General features: G+C 47.2%; 1 protein-coding gene across 1 annotated transcript; it reads left to right on the top strand.

The window, feature by feature from the left end:
* Positions 1-13681: 13681 nt before the first annotated feature.
* On the top strand, positions 13682-23305 carry LOC111155104 (zinc finger DHHC-type containing 19). Its single transcript, XM_022515163.1, has 8 exons — positions 13682-13827; positions 14418-14539; positions 15045-15184; positions 16006-16178; positions 16526-16631; positions 22683-22768; positions 23120-23197; positions 23233-23305. Exons 1-8 carry the CDS (start codon positions 13682-13684, stop codon positions 23303-23305), a joined length of 924 nt encoding a protein of 307 aa, XP_022370871.1.
* Positions 23306-23947: the final 642 nt, after the last annotated feature.

The following is a 23947-nucleotide window of genomic DNA, read 5'->3' as shown; positions in this document are numbered from 1 at the left end:
TCTCCCTCCCACCAACGCCTTTGGACACCCTTTGCTACCTGCCAGCCCTCACCCCAGATCCCCTCTAAGGAGTCTTCTAGGGTGGTGGTCGAATAAAGTTCTCTATCCTCCCTGCAATACTACCAGTCAGCAAACCCAGGTCTCCCAGAACCTGGCTGGAACTTGATCTCTGGTCCCCTGAAGACCGGAGAGTCAAGGCCAACTCCCTTACTGCCATTAACACTTTGGTCTGGCGTGTGGAAGGGAGAATGAGCTGGAAAAGCCAGATGAGGCCCGTGTGGGTTTCCCAAATCTCAGCCTTCCTCGTCTTGGTGAGGGGCTTATCCTGCCAAACAGCAGCCAAAGATGCAGCAAAGATGCAGAGGGACTTAAGACGCAAGAGCTGTAGAGTGAGACTTCCAAGCATTTGGACAGCTTCTGGAAAGCTGTGCCAAATTATATGTTTCTCAACTTTTTTATTGATTAGTGATCTCTCTTCTCTCCAAGTAGATTCAAAGCCATTTGAGCCCAAACACAGTACCCCAGGGTTCCTGGCCCAGGGCCCGATACACATGGAGTGAGAGCGCTTTAGAAGTGGTCACGTGACTGATAAACTCAGGAAAGCTCAGTGACAGCGGCTGCAAACGTGTGCCCCGGGTGCTGTAGAAAATGCAGTATGTTCCTTATCTTGTTGAAATGTTATAACTGCTCTTGGAAGGTGAGTACTGTCTTTATTCCCATTTTACAGATGAAGAAACTGAGGCTCACAGAAGTTCTGACACCAGGTTGGATAGAAAGCCATGAGAGTGTGGAGAGAGGTAAAAGGCACGTAGGGACGAAGGAACGAAGCTCTGTTGAGCTTCAGATAAGAATTTTGAAAATAAGAAAAGGGCCCATGAGAGGGTCAACAGAGTGGATTCTGGGGGTGGTGAGGAGCTACAGTCAGAGGAAGTAGTTATTGGTGGTACCAAGAGGACTCTCTACTGCTATCCCCATACATCGAAAATGTCTCAAGCACGGTTTTGTCCCTCTTTTATCCTCCTCCTAAAGTACAACTCTTGGGACAGGGCAGCCCAGGGATCCAGGAGTCTTGGGGACCCAGTTATCTCCTGAGGTGGAAGTGATGGCACAAGGAATACAAGGGCATTGACCAGGGTCACTTGCCTTGGTCCCACCCTGACAGACACAGGCTGACTCAGCGGCCTCAGCCATGTGACAGGAATGACCCCTGGGTCATTCATCTCTAGCCTGGTGAGAGGCCTTGAGCTTAATTGTCTCAAGCCCTGAACTTTAGACTTCCTCAGAGCAGGGAACCGGGCACTGAGGATGTTCTCTGAAACTTATTCAGGACAGAACTGCGGGAGGCAGGAAAGGGGGAATGAAGAGTGAGAGGGAGTCAGGAAGGGAAGGCGGCTGGATGGACACTCTGGGCAGCAGGGACTGGGAGGCCCGGGAGAGACTGGCTGATTCTTAGCTTGGATGAGGATGAAGAGAGAAATAATGGAGTGTTGGTGAGAGGGAGGACTTTATAGCTATGAGGGTGTACTGCGGCCCCACCCAGAATCCCTAGGTGGCTATCTTCCGGGCAGTGTCACCCACGATTAGTCGAGGGCAATGATGGCCTGACTCAAAGCCAGCCCATCCCAAGCTAAGGTATGGCCAGAGAAGATGAGCTGGACCAGCCAATCAGATTCTTCTCTTGCTAATTTTGGACAGCTTGCTGTCAAACACTGAATTTTAGACCCAAGAGGAATGAATCATTCTTTGTTTCATTTTTTTGGCTTAATTACTCTCTCCAAATTATATGATTGCCTGATAGGACGCCTGTCACTTCAAATTTGGCTCTCTCAGTGTAAGGACCATTTTTGAAAAATCCAAATATAAAAATACCCATAAATTTCATCAGTTTTCCTCAGGGATCCTCAATCATTTGATATTTAAAGGCCATTCTCTCTTTTTTAAAAAATGACTCATTGAGGTAAAATTCACATAACATAAAATTCACCTTTTTAGTCATTGTAAAGTATATAATTCGGTGATTTTAGTGTACTCATAATGTTGTGTAACCATCACCATTTATCTAATTGCAGAATATTTACATTAGTCCAGAAAGAAACCTCCTACTTCCCAATTCTTCCTTCTTCCCATTCTCCACAACCACTAATCTACTTCCTCCCTCTATTGATTTGGTCCAATTCCGAACACGTACCTGAACAAACACTTGTCATTACAATACGTGGTGTTTCATGCCTGACTTTTTTTTTTTAAAGATTTATTTATTTGACAGAGAGAGAGAGCACAAGTAGGCAGAGAGGCAGGCAGAGGGAGAAGGGGAAGCAGGCTCCCCGCTGAGCAGAGAGCCAGATGTGGGGCTCGATCCCAGGGCCCTGAGACCATGACCTGAGTCGAAGGCAGAGGCTTAACCCACTGAGCCACCCAGGTGCCCCTGACTTTTTTTATTCAGCATGTTTTCAAGGTTTGTCTGTGTTGCAGTGTATTCCGGTCCCTGACTCCTTATGGCTGAATAATATTCCATTGTGTGGATATGCCGTATTTTGTTTAGCTATTCATCAGTTGTGGGCACTTGGGTTGTTTCCATTTTCTGGCTGTTAGAATAATTCTGCTACTTTCCTGAACGCATTTACTAGCTCTGATTGTGTGTGTGTGTGTGTGTGTGTGTGTGTGTGTGTGTGTATTCTGTTAACTATATACAAAATTGTATCATCTGCAAATGGAGATTTGCAGTGTGGGTGCTTTTTTAAAAAATAATTTTATTTATTTTTATTTTATTTTGTGTGAGAGAGAGACCTGGGATCATGACCTGAGCTGAAGGAGGGCGCGCTTAACCAACTGAGCCACACAAGTGCCCGCAGTGTGGATGCTTTTATTACTTTTTTTTTTTTAACCTAATTGCTCATGGCTAGAACTTCAGTATAATGTTAAATAAAAGTGACAAAAGCAAGCATACTTGTCTTGTTCCTGATTTTACAAGGAAAGCTTTCAGTCTTTCACCATTAAGTATGATGTTAACTATGCGTTTTTCATAAATGCCCTTTATTTGAGAAAGATCCCTTCTATTCCTAGCATTGAAGCGTTTTAATCATGGAGTAGTATTAGATTTTGCCAAATGCCTTTTTTGCATTAAGACAACCGTGTATGTTTTTCTTTCTCTCAATTACTGTAGGGGAGTACATTGGCCGATTTGTATACATTCAACAGCTCCCAGGTTCCTGGGATAAATCCCAGTTGCTAGGGGCGCCTGGGTGGCTCAGTGGGTTAAAACCTCTGCCTTCAGCTCGGGTCATGATCTCAGGGTCCTAGGATTGAGCCCCGAATCGGGCTCTCTGCTCAGCGGGAAGCCTGCTTCCCCCTCTCTCTCTGCCTACTTGTGATCTCTGTCTGTCAAATAAAAAATAAATAAATAAAATCTTTAAAAAAAATCCCAGTTGCTGATGATGTATAATCTTTTTAATATACTGCTGGGGTCAGTTTGCCAGTATTTTGCTGAGGGTTTTGCCTCTGTGCTCATAAAGGATATTGGTCTGTGGGGGTTTTTGTGATGTCTTCAGCTGGCTTTGGTTTCATGGTAATATTAACACCATATAATGAGTTAGGAAGTGTTCTTTCCTCTTCTATGTCTTGAAAGAGTTTGGGGAGGACTGGTGTTCATTTTTTTCATGTCAGATAGGATTATCAGTGAAGCTATAGGCCTTTTTTTTTTTGAAGAGCCTACTAGATTGTCAGCCTTATTGATTTTCTCTTCTTCAACTTTCAGTGGTTTTAGACTAGCTTCTTATTTGTTGGTGACTTTTGGGGTGACTAAAAAGGTATTGTAATATCACTCTTATCAACCTCATAAAATTTGGCTTCCTTTGCAAGATTTTTAAATCTTTGTAATAAATTGTCACCGTACCTGCACTTGGCATTGTTTTGCATTGCGGTTGAGGAAAAGGAAGATGCTAGTTTGAATGAAAGGTGATGATTGAGTGAGGCCTCATTTCTTATTTATTAGTTAACATTTCTGTGGAGTTTTTTTGTTTACTACATAGCATCATAAATTTGAGGATGCAGATAATGGAAACTGAGAATGCAAAAAGCCCCCTGGATTCTAAAACTACCAACATCAAAATATATGGTGCTAAATTCAATAAATAAATTTTTTTAAAGTTTGCAACGGACTCTAGAGATAAGCATGCAGGATGCTTGTTAGGGAGTAATTTTGGCATCAATGCCTACAAAAGTGAAGGAAAGGAAGCAGGACTGAGCGGAGAAGTCAGTCTGTGGTAAAGGGGCCAACAACAGCCTCAGCCAACCTGTAGGTCACACAGGGGCCAGATGGCCCTTCAGAATTTTCCTGCACTGGGGCAAAATGTCTGGGCCTTTCTACTTCTTGTCTATTACTCCTTGGATGCAAACTGCTATGGAAGGAGGTGGGACCTTGGTGAGGTAATTTTTGTGAGGGGAGGCACTGCCCAAAGCTGAAGCCAACTTTTGGCAGCTGGGGGATAAGTTCTTCATTCCTGAGGGGGCTCTGGGAGGCCCCTCACAGTGCCACCCACACATTTTGGCATATATGAAGAAGTCAGAATCTGCTGTGAGAGAGAAAAGAAGGCTTACTCAAAACTAATGCTGGAATCATTGATGATAATGATGTGAGAAAAAGACAACTTAGACCTTTACCTTCTATCTTACCCCTACATTAATTTCAGATTAGAAAATGAAATGGAAAAGAAAACAAGAAATGCAGTTAAGTATTCATCAGATAGAAGGAGAGGGGGAAACTTTGAAGTAAGGTAAAGTGGTGCTAAGGAAATGCTGAATAGATTTGATTACATAGAAACAAAAAATTTTTTACGTCAAAAATTACACACAAGAGGGGCGCCTGAGTGGCTAAGTAGGTTAAGTGCCTGACTCTTGATTCGGCTCAAGTCATGATCTTGGGGTCATGAGATTGAGCTCCACATCAGGCTCCACACTCAGCGTGAAGTCAGCTTGAGATCCTCTCTCTCTCCCTCTGCCCTTCCCCCTGCTCCCACATGCTCAGGCTCTCTCTTTCCCAAATAAATAAATAAATCTTTTTAAAAATTACACACAAAATCAAAAGGCAAACAACAGACTGGAAACATATTTGCCAGAAACACAGTCAAATTTTTTAATATAAAGGAGCTCCTACAAATCAGAAAGAAAAGCCCAACGCTTCTACCAAAAGCAAAATGAGATGTCACTTGACACGTAGTAGGAGGGATGTTATTTTTAAAAAAAGAAAGAAAGAAAGCAGAAAAAAAAGTCTAAGCAAGGATGTGAAGAAATTAGAACCTTGTGTACCTTGGTGAGAATTAAAACAGCTGCTGTAGAATATAGTATAGCAGTTCCTCGCCAAATAATATATAAGATTACCTATGATCCAGCAACTCCACTTCTGGATATGTACCTTAAAGAATGGAAAATGGGGGCTTGAATAGAGATTTGCACCCCCATGTTCATAGAAGCATTATTCACAACTCAAAGGTGGAAACAACCTAAATGTCCATCAGCAGATGAATAGATAAACCAAATGAGGCAACTACACACAATGAAATATTACACAGCCCCCAAAAAGAAGGGGAGTCCGACACCTGCTACAACATGCTGAGGGGAAGAAGCCAGAAGTAAAAGGACAGATACTGTGTGAATCTGCTTATATGAGGTCCCTAGAACAGTCGAATTTATACAGACAGTAGTTACCAGGTGCTGGGAGTTGGGGGAGTGGGGAGTTACTGGTCAGTGGGTAGAGTTTCTGTTTGGGATGATGAAAAAAAGCCTAGAAAGGATGGTGGTGACGGTTGCACAACATGGTGAATTTACTTAATGCTGCAGAACTGGATACTAAAAAGTGGTTAAAATGGTAAAATGTATGTTATCATGCTAGAAAAAAGAGAAAAATACCCTAGTACTTCCACATTGAGATGTGAGTGAACCAAAATGTAAAAGGGCAATTCACGAAACAGCTACAAGAAAATGACTTCCAGGTGTATAAGAATACTTAATTTGGGGACGCCTGGGTGGCTCAGTTGGTTGAGCAGCTGCTTTCGGCTCGGGTCATGATCCCGGCATCCTGGGATCAAGTCCCACATCGGGCTCCTTGCTCAGCGGGGAGTCTGCTTCTCCCTCTGCCTCTGCCTGCCACTCTTAGTCTGCCTGTGCTCACTCTCTCTGACAAATAAATAAAATCTTAAAAAAAAAAAGAATACTTAATTTTTTAAAAAATTAATTATTTTTTATTTAAATTCACTTAATTATATATAATAATACATATAGTGTATTATTAGTTCCAGAGATAGAGGTCAGAGATTCATCAGTCTTTATTCATCCAGTGCTCATGACATCACATGCCCTCCTTGATGTCCATCACACAGTCACCCCAACGCCCTCCCTATCTCCCCTCCAGCAACCCTCAGTTTGTTTCCTATGATTAAGAGTCTCTTACGGGGGTCGTCTGGGTGGCTCAGTGAGTTAAGCCTCTGCCTTCGGCTCAGGTCATGATCTCAGGGTCCTGGGATCGAGCCCCACATCGGGCTCTCTGCTCAGCAGGAAGCCTGCTTCCCCCTCTCTCTCTGCCTGCCTCTCTGCCTACTTGTGATCTCTGTCTGTCTAATGAATATAATCTTTAAAAAAAATTGTCTCTTATGGTTTGTCTCCCTTTCTGATTTTGTCTTGCTTTATTTTTTCCTAACTTCCCCTCTGGTCCTCTGCTTTATTTCATAAATTCCACATATCAGTGAGATCATATGATAATTATCTTTCTCCGATTGACTTACTTTGTTTAGCATAATACCCTCTATTTCCATCCATGTTGTTGCAAATGGCAAGATTTCTTTTTTTTTTTTTTTTTTTTTTTTGGTGTCTAAGTAATATTCCATTGTATATATACACTGCATCTTCTTTATCCATTCATTAGTCAATGGACATCTGGGCTCTTTCCATAGTTTGGCTCTTGTGGACATTGCTGTGATAAACAGTGGGGTCCAGGAGCCACTTCAAATTACTACATTTTATCTTTGTTGTAAATGTCCAGTAGTGCAATTGCTGGGTCGTAGGGTAGCTCTATTTTCAACTATTTGAGGAACCTCCATACTGTTTTCCAGAGTGGCTGCACCAGCTTGCATTCCCACCAACAGTGTAGGAGGGTTCCCCTTTCTCCACATTGTCGCCAGCATCTGTCATTTCCTGACCTGTTAATTTTATCCATTCTGACTGGTGTGAGGTGGTATCTCATTGTGGTTTTGATTTGTATTACCCTGATGCCGAGTGATATGGAGCACTTTTTCATCCATTTGGATGTCTTCTTTGCAGAAATGTCTGTTCATGTTTTCTGCCCATTTCTTGATTGGATTATTCATTTTGGAGCTGTTGAGTTTTAAAAGTTCTTTATAGATTTTGGATACTAGCCTTTTATCTGATAAGACATTTGCACATATCTTCTCCCATTCTGTTTGTTGTCTTTTGGTTTTGTCGACTATTTCCTTTGCTGTGCAAAAGGTTTTGATCTTGGTGAAGTTCCAATAGTTCATTTTTGCCTTTGTTTCCCTTACCTTTGGAGACGTGTTTAGCAAGAAATTGCTGTGGCCAAGGTCACAGAGGTTGCTGCCTGGGGTTCTCCTCTAGAATTTTGATGGATTCATGTTTCACATTTAAGTCTTTCATCCATTTTGAGTCTATTTTTGTGTGTGGTGTAAGGAATTGGTCCAGTTTCATTCTTCTGCATGTGCTGTCCAATTTTCCCAACACCATTTGTTGAAGAGACTGTCTTTTTGTCATTGGATATTCTTTCCTGCTTCTTTGAAAATTAGTTGACCATAGAGTTGAGGGTCCATTTCTAAGTTCTCTATTCTGTTCCATTGATCTTTGGGTCTGTTTTTGTGCCAGGACCACACTGTCTTGATAATTATAGCATTTTAATAGAGCTTGAAGTCCGGAATTGTGATGTCACCAACTCTGGTTTTCTTTTTTATCACTCCTTTGGCTATTTGGATCTTTTCTATTTCCATACAAATCTTAGGACTATTTGTTCTAGCTCTGTGAAAAAAGTCGGTGATATTTTTTTAAAAGATTTTATTTATTTATTTGAGAGAGAGAGTACAAGCAGGGGGAGCTACAGAGGGAGAGAGAGAAGCAGGCTCCCCACTGAGCAGGGAGCCCAATGCAGGGCTCGATCCCAGGACCCTGGGATCACGACCTGAGCTGAAGGCAGACGCTTAACTGATGGAGGCACCCAGGTATCGCAAAAGTTGGTGGTATTTTGATAGAGATTGCATTGAATGTATGGATTGCTCTGGGTAGCATGGACATTTTAACAGTATTTGTTCTTCCAATCCACGAGCATGGAATGTTTTTCCATTTCTTTATGTCTTCCTCACTTTCTTTCAGAAGTGCTCTATAGTGTTCTGACTACAGGCCCTTTGCTTGTTTGGTTAGGTTTATTCCTAAGTATCTTATGGTTTTGGGTGCAATTGTAAATAGGACTGACTCCTTAAATGGGACTGACTCCTTAAATTTCTCTCTCTTCTATCTCTTCGTTGGTGTATAGAAATGCAACTGATTTCTGTGCAGTGATTTTTTTTTTTAGATTTATTTATTTATTTGACAGACGAATTACAAGCAGGCAGAGAGGCAGGCAGAAAGAAAAGGGGAAGCAGGCTCCCCGCTGAACAGAGAGCCCAATGCGGGGCTCGATCCCAGGACCCTGAGACCATGACCTGAGCCAAAGGCAGAGACCTTAACCCACTGAGCCACCCAGGTGCCCCTCTGTGCAGTGATTTTATATCCTGCCACTTTGCTGAATTCCTGTATGAGTTCTAGCAGTTTTGGAGTGGAGTCTTTTGGGTTTTCCACATGGAGTATTATGTCATAGTGACATAATTGTCCCAGGAAAGAGTGAGAGTTTGTCTTCTTCTTTACTGATTCGGATGCCTTTTATTTCTTTTGTTGATCACTGAGGCTAGGACTTCTAGTACTATGTTGAACAACAGTGGTGTTGGTAAACATCCCTGTTTTGTTCCTGACCTTAGGGGAAAAGCTCTTAGTTTTTCCTCATTGAGAATGGGCTGTGGGCTTTTTGTATATAGTTTTTATGATATTGAGATATGTTCCCTCTATCCCTACACTGTGAAGAATTTTAATCAAGAAAAGATGCTGTACTTTGTCAAGTGCTTTTTCAGCATCAACTGAGAGTACCGTATGGTTCTTGTTCTTTTATTAATGTATTGTATCACATTGATTTCCACATGTTGCATCAACCTTGCAGCCCAGGAATAAATCCCACTTGGTCGTGGTGAATAATCCTTTTTTTTTTTCTTTAAACTTATTTGACAGACAGAAATCACAAGTAGGCAGAGAGGCAGGCAGAGAAAGAGGAGGAAGCAGTCTCCCCGCTGAGCAGAGAGTCCGATGCGGGGCTCGATCCCAAGACCCTGGGATCATGACCTGAGCCGAAGGCAGAGGCTTTAACCCACTGAGTCACCCAGGTGCCCCGGTGAATAATCCTTTTAATGTACTGTTGGGTCCTATTGACTAGTATCTTGTGAGAATTTTCGCATCTGTGTTCATCAAGGATACTGGTCTGTAATTCTCCTTTTTGGTGGGGTCTTTGTCTGTCTTTGGGGTAAAGATAATGCTGGCCTCATAGAAGGGGTTGGAAGTTTTCCTTCCATTTCTATTTTTTGAAACAGCTTCAGAAGAGAAGGTATCAATTCTTCTTTTAAATGTTTGGTAGAATTCCCCTGGGAAGCTCTCTGGCTCTGGGCTCTTGTTCATTGGGAGGTGTTTGTTTTTTTTTTTTAATATTTTATTTATTTGACAGATGGAGATTACAAGTAGGCAGAGAAGCAGGCAGAGAGAGAGGAGGAAGCAGGCTCCCTGCTGAGCAGAGAGCCCGATGCGGGGCTCGATTCCAGGACCCTGAGACCATGACCTGAGCCAAAGGCAGAGGCTTTAACCCACTGAGCCACCCAGGAGCTCCTGTTGGGAGGTTTTTGATGACTGCTTCAATTTCCTGCTGGTTATAGGTCTGTTCAGGTTTTCTATGTCTTCCTATTTCAGTTTTGGTAGCTTATACATTCCTAGGAATGCATCTGTTTCTTCCAGATTGCCTATATATTGTTGGCATATAGTTGCTCATAATATGTTCTTGTAACTGTATTTCGTTGGTTTTGGTTGTGATGTCTCTTGTATCATTCATGATTTTACTTATTTGGGTCCTTTCTCTTTTCTTTTGGTAAGTCTGGCCAGGGGGTTTTCAATCTTATTAATTGTACTGCCTCTTCTCTTTTTTGCGGTGAGTTTTTCCATCCTGTCATTCTCCTACCTTGCAGAAAGTGGTCACTTTTCTATTTGTAGAAATATAGCATTCTTTTCTTAGATCTCCGGGTGAGTTCACAGGTGTTCAGAATGATTTGATAGCTATCTCTGAACTCCTGGGACAAAAGTAAGGTCTCCTACTCCTCTGACATCTTGGAAAATCTTCCTTTCTTAATGTCATAAGTGATTTAAGGAGATATAAATGAAAAGATCAAGGTGTCATTTGTCATTTATAAAATTTGAGAAATTACTTTATGTTAATATTTAATTATAGTGTTTGTATTATAATATGGTCATGCTCATAACAGCAGTGTAAACATTTATAAACCTTCTGGAAAGCATCTTGCAAATTATGCAAAAGACGTTTTAAGTATTCACATTTATCGACCTGAAATCCACCCATGAGGTGTGTATTCTGAGGAAACCAGGGGAGGTGCAGGCATCTGGAGGACACAGAGGCACCACGTGAACAAAGGACTTTGCAAGCTGAGGAAGCAAACTCAGCGAGTATATGTAGCAGAAAATTCCAGGGAAACAGGAGAGCAAGTGCGAAGGACCCCGGACTGGAGTGTGCCAGGTGTGTTTGGAGAAGAGCACAGAAGCCAGTGTGCCTGAGCAAGGGGCAGAGTGTTAGGAAATGAGACCAGAAAGTTAGAGGAGCTGGGTCAGGGAGGGCCCTGAAGGCCACAGTAAGGACTTTGGACTTTGAGTAAGGAAGGCAGGAGCTGGGGGGTCCTGACCAGAGGCCGTGATCTAAGTTCTAAAAGGATCAGGGGCTACTCTTTGGAACAGAGTCTATGAAAGGTCAAGGACAGAAGAGGCCCGGGTCAGTTAGGATGCTACCGCAATATCCAGCCAAGACAGCGGGGTGGCCTGGACTTGTGAGATTCTCTTTTGATGGCAGAGCTGGTGGATGGGATGTGGGATAAGAGGTGAAGACAGGAGTCAGGAGACTCCATGGGTTTGAGCTGAGCAATAGGGTGGATGACAATCCTAATTACTGGATGGAACAAAACTGGGGGAGAAGTCGGTTTTGGGGAGAAAGAATCCGGGGATTGACTCTGACAGTGAGCTGTCCACGCTGGGGGTCGCCTGAGCTTATTGTAAGGCAGACTGTACTCATGCGCCTATTCCCCGCAGCCCTTTCTCTCCTCCTTTGACGTTTCTTCCAGAAGACCAGATCTCTGGTCGGCAGCTTCCAGCAGGGACTTCCAGACAAAAAGGAAAGGAGCAGAGAAACTGTATGTTGATGACAAGGCACTTTAACTTGTTACAGCAGCGAATGTTATCAGAATGGAGGAGAGTGGAATCTCTGTTGGGGTGAGGTACATAAGTGATGGGTCCCCATAATTATTCTGTGAAGACTCACTGGTAATTAACCCGAGGAGACAAAATGAATTAGTGAAAAGTGAAAACACCGACCAATCTGTTACATAAAGTGTGTGCCAAATTAGCTGCCAGCTGACATACACGTGACATAGGTGACCGAGGAACAAGGGCACCTGAGTGGCTCAGTCAGTTAAACGTCTGCCTTCAGCTCAGGTCATGGTTCCAGAGTCGGGCTTCCTGTTTCTCCCTCTCCCTGACTTGTGCTCTCTCTCTTTCAAATAAATAAGTAAAATCTTTAAAAAATTAATATAAAATAAAAATAAAACCAAGGAATAAAATGTTCTCAGAAGCCAATTGGTTGACAGTCTGGGCTGGGCTTTGTACTAGAATTTGAATGTACTTTTACCCACTCTGCAAGAGTATCAAAATTACTGAGAAACATATTCATATTGGTAAACTTTTATCTATATAAACACGAGATTAAATCCTTTTTTAAACTTATGAGCTTACCCCACAACGTGGGCCCAATATATAGGGCAGCTCTCACCATACTGTTGAGCACAGAAGAAAATTTGGAGCATGTTTATCGTATCTCTACATTAACAACCTTCCAGTCTTGACTGTGCCATGTCACAGGTCATGAGGGGGCAGAGGAAGCCTTTGGTGTCACCTTGCAGTCAAAAAGACACAAGGTCAAATTTATTTTTCTGAAGTTGGGCCCCAGCATCAGAGAATAACAACATCAAGGAGAATTGTTGCTATGTGAGAGTACAGGTGTCGTATTATTTTTTTTTTTAAGATTTTGTTTATTTGACAGAGATCACAAGTAGGCAGAGAGGCAGGCGGTGCGTGGGGGGAGCAGGCTCCCTGCTGAGCAGAGAGCCCGATTTGGGGTTTGATCCCAGGACCCTGGGATCATGACCTGAGCCAAAGGCAGAGGATTAACCCACTGAGCCACCCAGGCGCCCCGGAATTACTTTTTGAAGAAGAATACAATCACTGTTGGAATTAAAGTGACATTTTAAATGGCCATTCAACACACAGGAACTCTGAAAATATGTGCAGAAGACTCCCACTTGATTGGTGGCAGTTCTGAGGCTAATTGGTGGCGCTGGGTCACAGAGCTATGCCCTCGCTGCAGGAGAGGCTTTGAATGTGAGTTTCTGGCAGTTTTAGCTCCGGTTGGGATGGGGAACGGTCTTTGCCCTTCATGAAGAGGCGCAGTGCAGGGTGCCCTCTGTGCACAGAGGGGTTCAGATGCTCCACAGCTAAAACAAATGACAAATGTCGGCTGCACGTAACAGAAAACTCAGTTATCTTCTCACATAATAAGCAGATCAGAGGGAGCCTAGCTCAGGTCTGGGCAGTGACTCAACAATGTCAACGCCGTTCTGTGTAGCATGTCGTCATGCTGCCTAATGGGTCCAAGACGATAACTTCAGCCAGCACATCCAGCCTCAACACCAGAAGAAAGGGACTGAGCAAAGCTTTTCTAGAAATCCTCAGCAGACATTCACTTAGATCTCCTTGACCAGAATTGTGTCATGAAGCCAACTCTGGAAATGAGGGAAGCTGGGAAATTATTTAGCTGCCCCTCCCCCTCAAAAGTGGAATTTTGTAATAACAGAAAGGAAGAAAATGGAGATAGGATGTACGATGGGCACCGTCTGCTCCGATTAGCCTCGAGCCTGAGAGGATGATCAGAATCACCCACCTTCTCCCCACACGTTTCTCTATTCTCATGTCATCTCAAAGCCAACCTCACAGGGGCAGGAGCTCTCAGTCCCTGGCACAAGCATGGGGCAGGGGTGGGAGGTGGGTTTGCTGTGAGCGGTGCCCGTCACAGGCCACAGACGGTTCTGCTGGGAGGCCGCTGCCCTCCATCCTTCTCAACCTCTGTGATGTCACACTGGGACTTCTTTCCTTCCACCCTGGGCTGTGGCTTCCGAGGCTGCTGTGGCCATGGGGCTCCTGGAGCCAGCAGGGGCGAGGGAGCCTAGTGGCTCTGATCTCCCCTGCCGGCGCGGGAGGTCCAGACATGCCGCTCTTGAAGGACGCAATGCCTCTCATGAAGGAGCCCCATCCCCCGCCTCAGGCTCCTCTTCCATGGATCCTCCCCAGCCTGTTTGCCGCCTTCAATGTCGTGCTGCTGGTGGTTTTCAGTGGCCTCTTCTTCGCATTCCCGTGAGTCTCCCTCCCACACAAGCTGCAGGTTTCCTACAGAGACAGAAAGTAACACAGATAATGACAGTGCAGAGGCAGCAGAAGTGCCCAAGAGGGGTGAGAGGAGGCAGGATAGTCCGGGCCCAGGGAACCGAATATGCAAACACACAGGCAGTGCAGTGCTTGGTGCCTCTGGGAGCTGCAGGTTGCTCGCAACACTGGGTGACATTTTGTGGAGTCACTAAGGATCTGTCATGAGCCAGGAGATTTATTTATTTATTTATTTATTTTTAAGATTTTATTTATTTATTTGTCAGAGAGAGAGGAGCGAGAGTGAGCACAGGCAGACAGAGTGGCAGGCAGAGGCAGAGGGAGAAGCAGGCTCCCCGCCACGCAAGGAGCCCGACACGGGACTCGATCCCAGGACGCTGGGATCATGACCTGAGCTGAAGGCAGCTGCTTAACCAACTGAGCCACCCAGGCGTCCCGAGCCAGGAGATTTAGAGTGGGGTTCAAGGTGTGTGGGTTCTGACCAAGTGGACAGGATCGGTGGGTCTTGGGGGGTGCTTCGGGCCACTGCGGATCAGGGCCAAGCCCTGCTCTGGTTTCAGTTGCAGATGGCTGGCCCAGAACGGGGAGTGGGCCTTTCCCCTCGTCACAGGCCTCCTCTGTGTCCTCACCATCTTCAGTCTGGTTTCGCTCAATTTCTCAGACCCCGGCATCTTGCATCAAGGTGAGACGTTGGCCCCTGGGAGAAGGAGGCAGCCCCTCCTGAAGGGCCCCTCCCATCTCCCCTCTTCAGGCCTCAGGACCTTTTCACCGTACCTCCTCATTTGCCCCTCAAGTGCCTCTGGCACTTCATTGTTACAGCCACGGAGACATGGATAAACAAATTTCTGGAGGTTTTCCAGCCACCTTGTGTAGGAGGGCCCAGGCAGGCCAGGAAGAGAAGCCAGCTCTTTGAAATGACTCAGTTCTCCCTCCATTAAAGCATCAATCACAGTTTCAAAGGGCTGAGTCCTCACAGAACACTTCTGGCTGGAAACCTGCCTTGCCTTTGAATGCCCGGCTCTCTGTGCTTGGGCGGCCTGCTCAATGGAGACGAGGGATACCCTCACCCACCTCTTCCCCACATTTCCTGGAGCCCAGTAATGACCTGGGGCTGGCCTCCCTACCCCCCAGAGCAGCAGACTGACGGAAGGGCCTCCTGCTGCTGCCCAATCCTCTTTCCATGCCAGGCTCCAACGAACAGGGTCCCATGATGGTGCAGGTGGTGTGGGTGAACCACAGGGCCTTCCGCCTGCAGTGGTGCCAAAAGTGCTGCTTCCACCGCCCGCCCCGGACCTACCACTGTCCTTGGTGCAACATCTGTGTAGAAGTGAGTGCCTCTCCTGACTCGCCCACCCCCACCCGCCCTGCTCCCTCCCACGGGGGCCAGTGGAAAGCCTGAAACCACTTCTGGCACTGCTAAAGGCCAAGAGGGGCAGTAACGCCCAACCACTTTGGGTCACTCATGCAGGTCACTTCCTCTGCACATGCACCTGCCCAGGGAGGCTGGCCTTTGCCTGTGCAGGTGCAGACACCTGCAGACGCATCTACACCTGTGCTGGGCCTGGTCAGGCCAGGGGGAAAAAGACACTACTGTCTTACCCCAGGCTTGCTGACTCTAGCTGCCCAAGGCCGTCAGGCTAGCTGGAGGCCTGGCCGGGAAAGCTTCGCCTGTCCTCTTCTTGTCTGGGTCTCCTGGGCTCTGAGCACTTGTCTGTGTCACGTGCACAGCTGCAAAGGTTTATAAAGGTGCTGTTTTGTCTGGTCCTCACAACCCTGGGAAGTGGGCTGAGCAAGGGTATTACTATCCTCAGTGGATGTAGGAAACAGAAGCCCAGAGATATTCTATGTCCAGCCCACAGTTACACCAGGATGTGTTCCCAGACCAGGCAGGCCTTGTCTTAAAGGCCTTTTTGATGCGTGATCTTGTGAGCCACAGAGACCTAACAGAGCGCTGACAAAAATGCTAGCGCTAGGGACTTTGTGGCTGGGGTTCTCCCTAGGGATGAGACCCAGTTTGGTTTGAGGGGCCACGGGCAGGTGGCCTTTGGGAACGGGAGTTGGGGGGTGGGTAAAGCCTCAGATTTGTGGGCGATGGAGACTGGTCCAGAGGTCCAGTCCTCGAGGTCTGCTCCCCTCCCTCTTACCCAGGACTTTGACCACCACTGCAAATGGGTCAATAACTGCATTGGTCACCGCAACTTCCGCTTCTTCATGCTGCTGGTCCTGTCCTTATTTCTCTACTCGGGTGCCATGCTGGTGACCTGCCTGATCTTCCTGGTGCGCACGACCCACCTGCCCTTCTCCATGGACAAAGCCATCGCGTATCCTCCCGGGGTACCCAAGTAGAGAACAGTGGGGGGTGCAGGGGTTGGCCGGGGGCGGGGTCACGGGGGCAGAGCTACTGGCGCAGGGAGAACCCACTGAGATAGGCGGGGGTGGGCAGGGCCAGGGAGATGGGCGGGGCTAGGAGGGACTGCGGAGAGTCGAGAATCTACAGCAGGGTCGTGGTGGGAAGTGCTAACGGTGTCACGGGGCCTAGACAGCGGACTGGGTTGAGGTGTCCGGGGGCACCCAGCGTTGGGAGCGGGCGGGGCTGTTGGGGCGGAGTTGGGGCGGGGGCGGGGCCAGGGAGGAGAGTCCCCGGCGCTGCTCCTTAGCGGGTGCGCAGCATCTTGGTGGCTGTACCCGCCGTCGGCTTCCTGGTGCCGCTCTTCCTGCTGCTGCTGATCCAGGCCAAGTCGGTGAGCGCGGCCGAGCGCTCCCACGAGGGCAAGGTACGCGAGGCCGAGCGGGGCGCAGGGTTGTGGGTGGTCAACTTGTGCCTCGGGACCTCTGCCCCTAACGCTCCTTGTCCACCTCCCTGTCCCTGACCGGTTGACCTCCCTCGAAGGTGCCTCAGTTGCCCTTCTAGACCTAGATGCACCTCCATCCTCCGCTGCTCGGGGGTCACCCTCCCTCCTGGGTGCACTGCATCCGGGGCCTACTGAGTGCTAGGCCTCGTGGGCTTCATTTTGAGCAACGGGTGAGGAGGTGAATAAGGCTACATCCTGCGCTTCTGTGGAAAAGGACCCTGAAATCAGAGTAACACCCTCCAGACAGCGGTGAACGCCACGAGGAAGGGCCTGCCCTACGTTGAGTAACAGACTCACAGAGGGACTCAAGTTCAGTGAGGACCACCGCGCGGAGTAGGACGCAGCGTGCGGTGGTTTTGGACGTGCAGAAAACCCGGGCGGGGGTGCGGGTGGAGGCGGGTGAGAGCAGTGCAGGTGAGGGGTGCTGCCCGCAGGAAGGCAAGGAAGCCTGCAAGCCTGTGGGATGTGGATAGGATGTGGGTAGGATGGTGAGGACGCAGTGCCCGCTGGAGCAGAAGGTGCCGTGTGAAAGAAGTGTACTGCTTGGGATTGGCCAGAATTAAAAGGCTCAGAAAGTCAGGTGGAGAATGGAGTCTTGGTTCAGGGGAAGCCTGGGAGCCAAAGAAGGATTTTTTTCCCTTTTCTTAAATACAGTAAAATTCATCCGTTTCAGTGCATTTCTATGAATTTTGAAAAGCATACAGTCTGGTCCTGTAACCACCACCATGATCAAGATTTATAACGGCTCCATCACCCCCCAAAAACTCCCTCATGGTCTTTTGTAGTCAGTTTCTCTCCCTGCCCGCAGCCCCTGGCATCCACTGATCTTTCTATCCCTGTAGTTTTTCCTTTTCCAGAGATTGGTATACATGGAATCATAGCCGCTTGAGTGGGCTTCTTCCACTCGGCATTAGCGATCCATCCCTGATGCTGCCCATACCAGTAGTTTTTTTCTTTTTATCGCTGTGTCCTATTGCGTCCTATGGATAGACTACCTTTTGTTTATCTGTTCCCCTACTGAAGGATATCCCTTGCATATCTTTGATTAAATATCTGTTCCAGTCTTTTGCTCACTAAAAAAAAAAAATTGGTTTTTTTTGAAATTATTGAGTTCTACAAATTCTTGATATACTCGGGATTCAGATAAGTGTTTTGCAAATATTTTCTCCCAGTCTGTGGCTTGTCATCTCAATTTTTAAACGGTGTCTTCCAAAGATCAGAAGTTTTACATTTGGATGAAGTGCACTGTAGGTTTTTTTCTTTTATAAACGGTGCTTTTGGTGTTGTAATTAAGAAAGCTTTGACTAGGAGGGCCTGGGTGGCTCAGTTGTTAAGTGTCTGCCTTCTGCTCAGGCCATGATCCCAGGGTCATGGGCTCCTTGCTTGGCAGGGAAACCTGCTTCTCCCTCTCCCACTCCCCCTGCTTGTGTTCCCTCTCCGGTTGTCTCTCTCGCTCTGTCAAATAAATATGTCAAATATTTATGTCAAATAAAATCTTTTTTAAAAAAGAAAGAAAGAAAGCCTTGCCTAACCCAGTGTCACAAAGGTTTTCCCATACTTTCTTCTGGAAGTTTTATAGTTTTTGAATTTTATATTTAGGCCTATGATTCATTTTGGGTTAAATTTTGTATGTGAGGCAAGTGTTGGGTCAAGCTTTATTACTTTTGCATAAGTGTTGTTCCTGCATCATTTGTTGAAAAGAATATCCTTCTTCCATTGAGTTACCTTTGAACATTTGTCAAAAATCAGTTGACTGAATAGTTGTGGGTGTATTTCTGGACTCCCTATTCTTTTGTCAATACCACACTGTCTTGATAATTAGGTTTGCATTATGTCTTGAAATCACACAGTGTGAGTTCTCCAGATTTGTTCTTTTTCAGAGTTCTTTTGGTTATCCTAGTTCCTTTTATTTGCCATATAACTTTTAGAATCAGCTTAATTTCCAAAAAGAAAAAAAAGAAAGATCGCTGGGATTTTTATTTGGGTTACATTGAACCTGTAAGTCAATTAGGAAAATTGATACCTTAACAATATTGAGTTTTTGAACCCAGGAACCCCTTTCCGTTTATTTACTTCTTTGATTTCTATCATCAGTGTTTAGTAGTTTTCGGTATATAGATCTTGCGTACATTGTGTTAAATCTTTTCTAACTATTCATGTGCTATCATAAATGTGTTCTAAAATTTCATTTCTATTTATTATTTTAAGAAAATACAGTAGATTTTTGTTTATTGGTCTTGAATCTTGGATTTTGCTGGATTCACTTGTCCAAATAGCTTTTTTTTGTTGATTCTACATAGAAAATCATGTCATCTATGAATAAGGACAGTTTTATTTCTTCCTGCCCAACTTGGATGGCTTTCTTTCTTTTTTCTTCTTACTGCACTGTCTTGGATTTCCAGTACAGTGTTGAGTAGGAGTGACAAAAGTGAACATCCTTGGGGTGCCTGGGTGGCTCAGTGGGTTAAAGCCTCTGCCTCTGGCTCAGGTCATGATCCCAGGATCCTGGGATCAAACCCCCCGCCTGCTTCCCCCTCTCTCTGCCCGCCTCTCTGCCTACTTGTGATCTCAGTCTGTCAAATAAATAAATAAAATCTTAAAAAAAAAAAAAGTGAACATCCTTGACGTAGGATGCCTTTAGCAGAACAATGACCTGACTAAATGTTGGGGTGTTGTGTTTTTTTTTGTTCCTTGAGTAGGCTCCACATGATATGTGGGGTTTGAAATCACGACCCTGAGACTCTGCGATCAAGAGTCACATGCTCTGGGCGCCTGGGTGGCTCAGTGGTTAAAGCCTCTGCCTTCGGCTCAGGTCATGATCTCAGGGTCCTGGGATCGAGTCCCGCATCGGGCTCTCTGCTCAGCAGGGAGCCTGCCTCCTCCTCCTGTCTCTCTCTGCCTGCCTCTCTGCCTACTTGTGATCTGTCTGTCAAATAAATAAAAAAAAAAAAATCTTAAATAAAAAAAAAAAAAAAAAAAGAGTCACATGCTCTTTCAACTGAGCCAGCCAGGCACCCTAACTGAAGGTTGTTTTAGGAAGGCTGTAGTTGGCCACATTGATGAGGGAGGGCTGGAAACAGGGAGACAGCTGAAAAGACAGAGGAACCCTGCTTGCCTCACTACCTCCCATCCCTGCAGTCAGTACTCAGTCACACAAGCCTATCCCCGTTTGGCTCCCAGCCCTCCTGTGACTCCTCTGCTCCTACCCATTAACCCTTACTTATTACCTCCTGCGGTCTGCATGCCTTCTCTCCCCAACTTCAGACCATCATTTCAGCCTTTCCAGGGCAACATTCTCCCTTCCCATGTCCCATGGTTCTTCTAGCCCCCAGTCAGCCCATCGGCCCGTCCTTGCACCACTGCTCAGACTGGGGCTCTCCCAGGCTATGATCTCCAGTCTTAAGAAATCTACATGTGGGGGCGCCTGGGTGGCTCAGTGGGTTAAAGCCTCTGCCTTCAGCTCGGGTCATGATCCCAGGGTCCTGGGATCGAGCCCCGCATCGGGCTCTCTGCTCAGCGGGGAGCCTGCTTCCTCCTCTCTCTCTGCCTGTCTCTCTGCCTGCTTGTGATCTCTGTCTGTCAAATAAATAGATAAATAAATCTTAAAAAAAAAAAAAAAAAGAAATCTACATGTGGTCTGTACTCTGTGAGTCACTGCACTCTGCAATGAATGTGATTCATTCATTCAGGGCTCTTTCCCGTTACCTCCAGAACCCATTTCAGGCATTCATTCCCTTCCTACCTCATCCCCAAACCACATCTCTCACGGCCACTTGCTTGGGGTTTGATAGCAAGAGCTCTGCAGCCAGCGTACATAAATTCAAACCACAGCTTTCTATCGGCAGGGAGATCTTGGGTCTGTCGCTTGGCCACCTGGTGCTTCAGTTTCCCCATCTGTAAAAGGGAGCAGCATGGGTTGATTTGTGTACAACACATACAATGGTGCCTGGTACAAGCAAATGCCCAATAGAGCATTGCTGTTGTTACCATTCCTTCCCATCATCATTTACACATGTTGGTGTCTCTCTGATCTTAAAACAAAGCAAACAGTCCTTAACATCACAGGCCTCCCTTCTGGCTGCTGCGCTCTCCCCTCCAGCAGAGGAGTATTTCTTGAACGAGTTGGCTCTGCTCACTTTCCCCTTCCCCAGCCCACTGCAGCCCTGCCTCTGCTCACTGTCACACTAACGTCATGCTCACCAAGTGGCCAGTGGCAGTCCTAAGACTCATCTTGTCCCACACCAGCGTGGTCCCACATGCACGCGCCATGGCCCTTGCCCAGCCTCTCAGGTCCCGGCTTTCTGCTTTCCAGGGCTGCTGCTGTTCTACCTGCCCCCTAGAGTCTTGGCACTGGCTGCCTGCTCTGCTCCCCCATCCCCTCTCTGGGCTGCCCTGACCACTCGCCAGCCACCTGAAAGTTAAGGCTGGCTTTGTTGGTGGTGGTGTGTCCTCAGTGCCCAGTGCAGTGCCTAGGGCATTGCTGAGGCCCCAGAACAGTTATGAGCAAATGAGGGAATCTGTACCCAAAGGAATTGATACTGCTTTGGGAAAGAGGGAGGGAGGGAGCGAGAGAGCGAGGAAAGCCTGATACCCTGATCCCTGGGGAAGAAGGGCAGAGAGCAGAGGCAGCAGGGAGCTGGACAGGAGATGAAGATGCCCAATTTGGTTACCATCCTGTGGAGTGGGAGAGCATTCGAGGCATGGATTTGGAGCAGGAGAACTGGGTCTGGAGCCAGTGAAAGAGGATAGTCAAGGAATTTCCGAGCTGCTGGATTTCGTTCACATCTGAGAGGCTCTTCTGGGGGAGAGGAAAGGTCTGCCCTTTGTTAGCAAGTTCTGATGAGTTCATTAGGCAATTATCTATCCCTCCTTCACGCATTGAACAAGTCAACATGTTTGTATGCCTCATATATATCTAATAAATCAAAATTTATTTCTCTAAATTTAAAATTCTAATTGTAAATGTAACCCAACTCTTCTAACCATTTAATTAAAATTGCAGATAGAATATCAGTTTCCCTTACTTGAATGCTTTAAACATAGTAAAGTAGGCAAGAACTCAAAGCATCGCGATGGTTAGTGTTGCTTTTGGCAACAGTGGGACATTGTGGAGGTGTCCGGACTTTTCCTTCCATAGGTTCACCTGTCCTGCATGGAGTCCTGGCTCCTTTTGGTGGAGAATAGTGTTGAAGGTCAATATCATCGTGACAGGGACATGGGACATAGAGGAGCTGGTGATGGGCAGAGGTGGCCCTGGGCCGCTTTTGGTCATGATGGACATTTTGTAGTGAAGGATCTTGAAGTCAGCATGAGAATCAGCTTGTGCTGGGGAAGAGGAGGAGGAGGGCAAGGCTGATGGGTAGAGGGAGGGAAGGGGAAGAACTTGGTTAAAGAGTGTCCAGGGGAGGACTTGACCTTTGCTGCTGGATGCTCAGGGTCTTTGGCCCAGACTTCCAGGGCCAAATTATCTTGTTAAGGAAATCTGATTGTGCCCCAGGCAACTGCTCTTCTAGATAGTGAAATTCAGCTAAGACACCAGTTTGGGGAAAAAAAAAAAAAAGAGAGGTGGGAAAGTAGGGAGGTGGGGGAGGGGCATGGAACTGGCTTTAGAGCAGCTTAGCAACAAAAGGAAGATCGGAAAGTATATCTGGAGGGAGGTAGCAGGGGGATGTGCAGGGGCCAAAAGAAACAGAAAAAGGGAGGATACTGCAAAAGGGGTATGGGGTGATCGGGGAGGACACCTGAGAAGGCAGAAGTGGGCGCAGTGCCGGGGGTTGCCTAGAGAAAGCTACTCAGGGGTGGGTGGGCTGGAGGAGGCCGGGGATCCCTCTCTCTGCTTCTCTGCCCTTGGAGTCTTGCTGCCGCCCTAAGCTGAGCTGATGGTTCAGGAAGGGCAGGTGGGGGGCCCTGGGGGAGTTGCCTGCCCAGTCCTGCAGGATCTGAGTTCCTCTGCTGGCCCTTGCCTCCCTCCAGTGCCGCTACCTGCAGGGATACAACCCCTTTGACCACGGCTGTGCCAGCAACTGGTATTTAACAATTTGTGCACCGCTGGGACCCAAGTGAGTTGGCAGACCAGGGGCCCGAGGGGAGGCTCCTGGGCCTGAGGTGGGGGGGGGGCAGGATAAAGCCCGGTCATCACCCCTGGCCCCTTAGCCCAGCTCCCAGGCTCTTATACTCCCTATTCTTCTTTCGGGGGTTTTTTCCCAGGGCATGGTGAGAGCCCCAGGAACCCCCAGTTCCTCGCCTTTGTGGGTTCTTCACCCAAGGAATGGAGTGGAGGGACACTACAGCCTGGCTGAGACTGATCCCAGCTCTCTGCAGGGCCAAGCCTTGGGCTGTGTGCTCCCCAGGCTGAGGGGGACTAGGCCCGGAGGGCCACAACCCCTTCCATCTGGCTTATTGCTCCCCAGGTACATGGCCAAAGCTGTCTGGCTACAGAGAATGGTGGGGTCTGACTGGGCGCCCATGCAGAACCTTCACTTCCCAATGTGCACCTCGGTGCTCAGTTCCCCAGCCACCCCAGGGCCTGTGCCTGCCCCCCAGCTCCAACCTCTGAGTCTCTACAAACCAGGGAAGGTTCCCCTAGGGAGTGGTGAGGCTCCAGCCCTCCAGGAGGTGAGGAGTGTGCTCGAGTGTGTGCATGTTGGGAGAGGGTGTCTGTGGATTTTACAGGTGTTGGGGGCAACCCCCCCCCCATATTGGGCTGGCCCTGAAGGTGGAGCACTCGGAACTTGAGGGAGGGGGATCAGAGACCTGAGCAGGGCTGGAAGTCAAGTCACAGGCCTCCAGAATACAGCAGGGACCCCTGGAGACAGGAAGGGAAGAGACCACACCCCTCACTTGCTAGTAGGCCTTGGGCCTGTCATTTACCCTTTCTGGGCGTCCGTTTCCTCAGCTCTTAGTAAGGACTGAGACTAGTCCAGTCCTTACTAAGGTTCATAAATCTGAGGGGGGATTCCTTTACTTAAAGACAACTTTTACTCCAAAGCCCAACATAGGAAACACATGGAAGCCGACCATTAGGAATGAAGTGGGGGTGGGTAAGCCCAGCTTCCTCCAGGGCTCCTGCAGTGACATTCTGGGGTGCCAGCCCACTCCCTTTGGTCTGTCTAGGGGGAGGGTGTCTGGGACTGTTTCTTTCTCCCCACCTGGTGGGTTGTGAGCTGTGGGGCAGGGGCCTGGGGAGAACCCCCATCCCTCCACTCTGTGTTTAGCTCCATCCAGGCCCAGTGCTGTCC

Source organism: Enhydra lutris, unplaced genomic scaffold (genome assembly GCF_002288905.1).
Source record: "Enhydra lutris kenyoni isolate GAN:26980312 unplaced genomic scaffold, ASM228890v2 scaffoldscaffold39, whole genome shotgun sequence".
In the NCBI taxonomy this organism is placed as follows: Eukaryota; Metazoa; Chordata; class Mammalia; order Carnivora; family Mustelidae; genus Enhydra; species Enhydra lutris.
The sequence above is the reverse complement of the archived record's forward strand: the minus strand, read 5'-3'. Positions and strand labels throughout refer to the sequence as shown.

What these genes read in the sequence shown, in the direction of transcription:
- LOC111155104 (XM_022515163.1), top strand. Translation starts at nt 13,682, where the DNA reads ATGCCGCTCTTGAAGGACGCAATGCCTCTCATGAAGGAGCCCCATCCC. An exon ending in GGTGCAACATCTGTGTAGAA is followed by an intron (nt 15,185 to 16,005) that starts GTGAGTGCCTCT and finishes CCTCTTACCCAG; the next exon opens with GACTTTGACCACCACTGCAA. An exon ending in TCCATGGACAAAGCCATCGC is followed by an intron (nt 16,179 to 16,525) that starts GTATCCTCCCGG and finishes GCGGGTGCGCAG; the next exon opens with CATCTTGGTGGCTGTACCCG.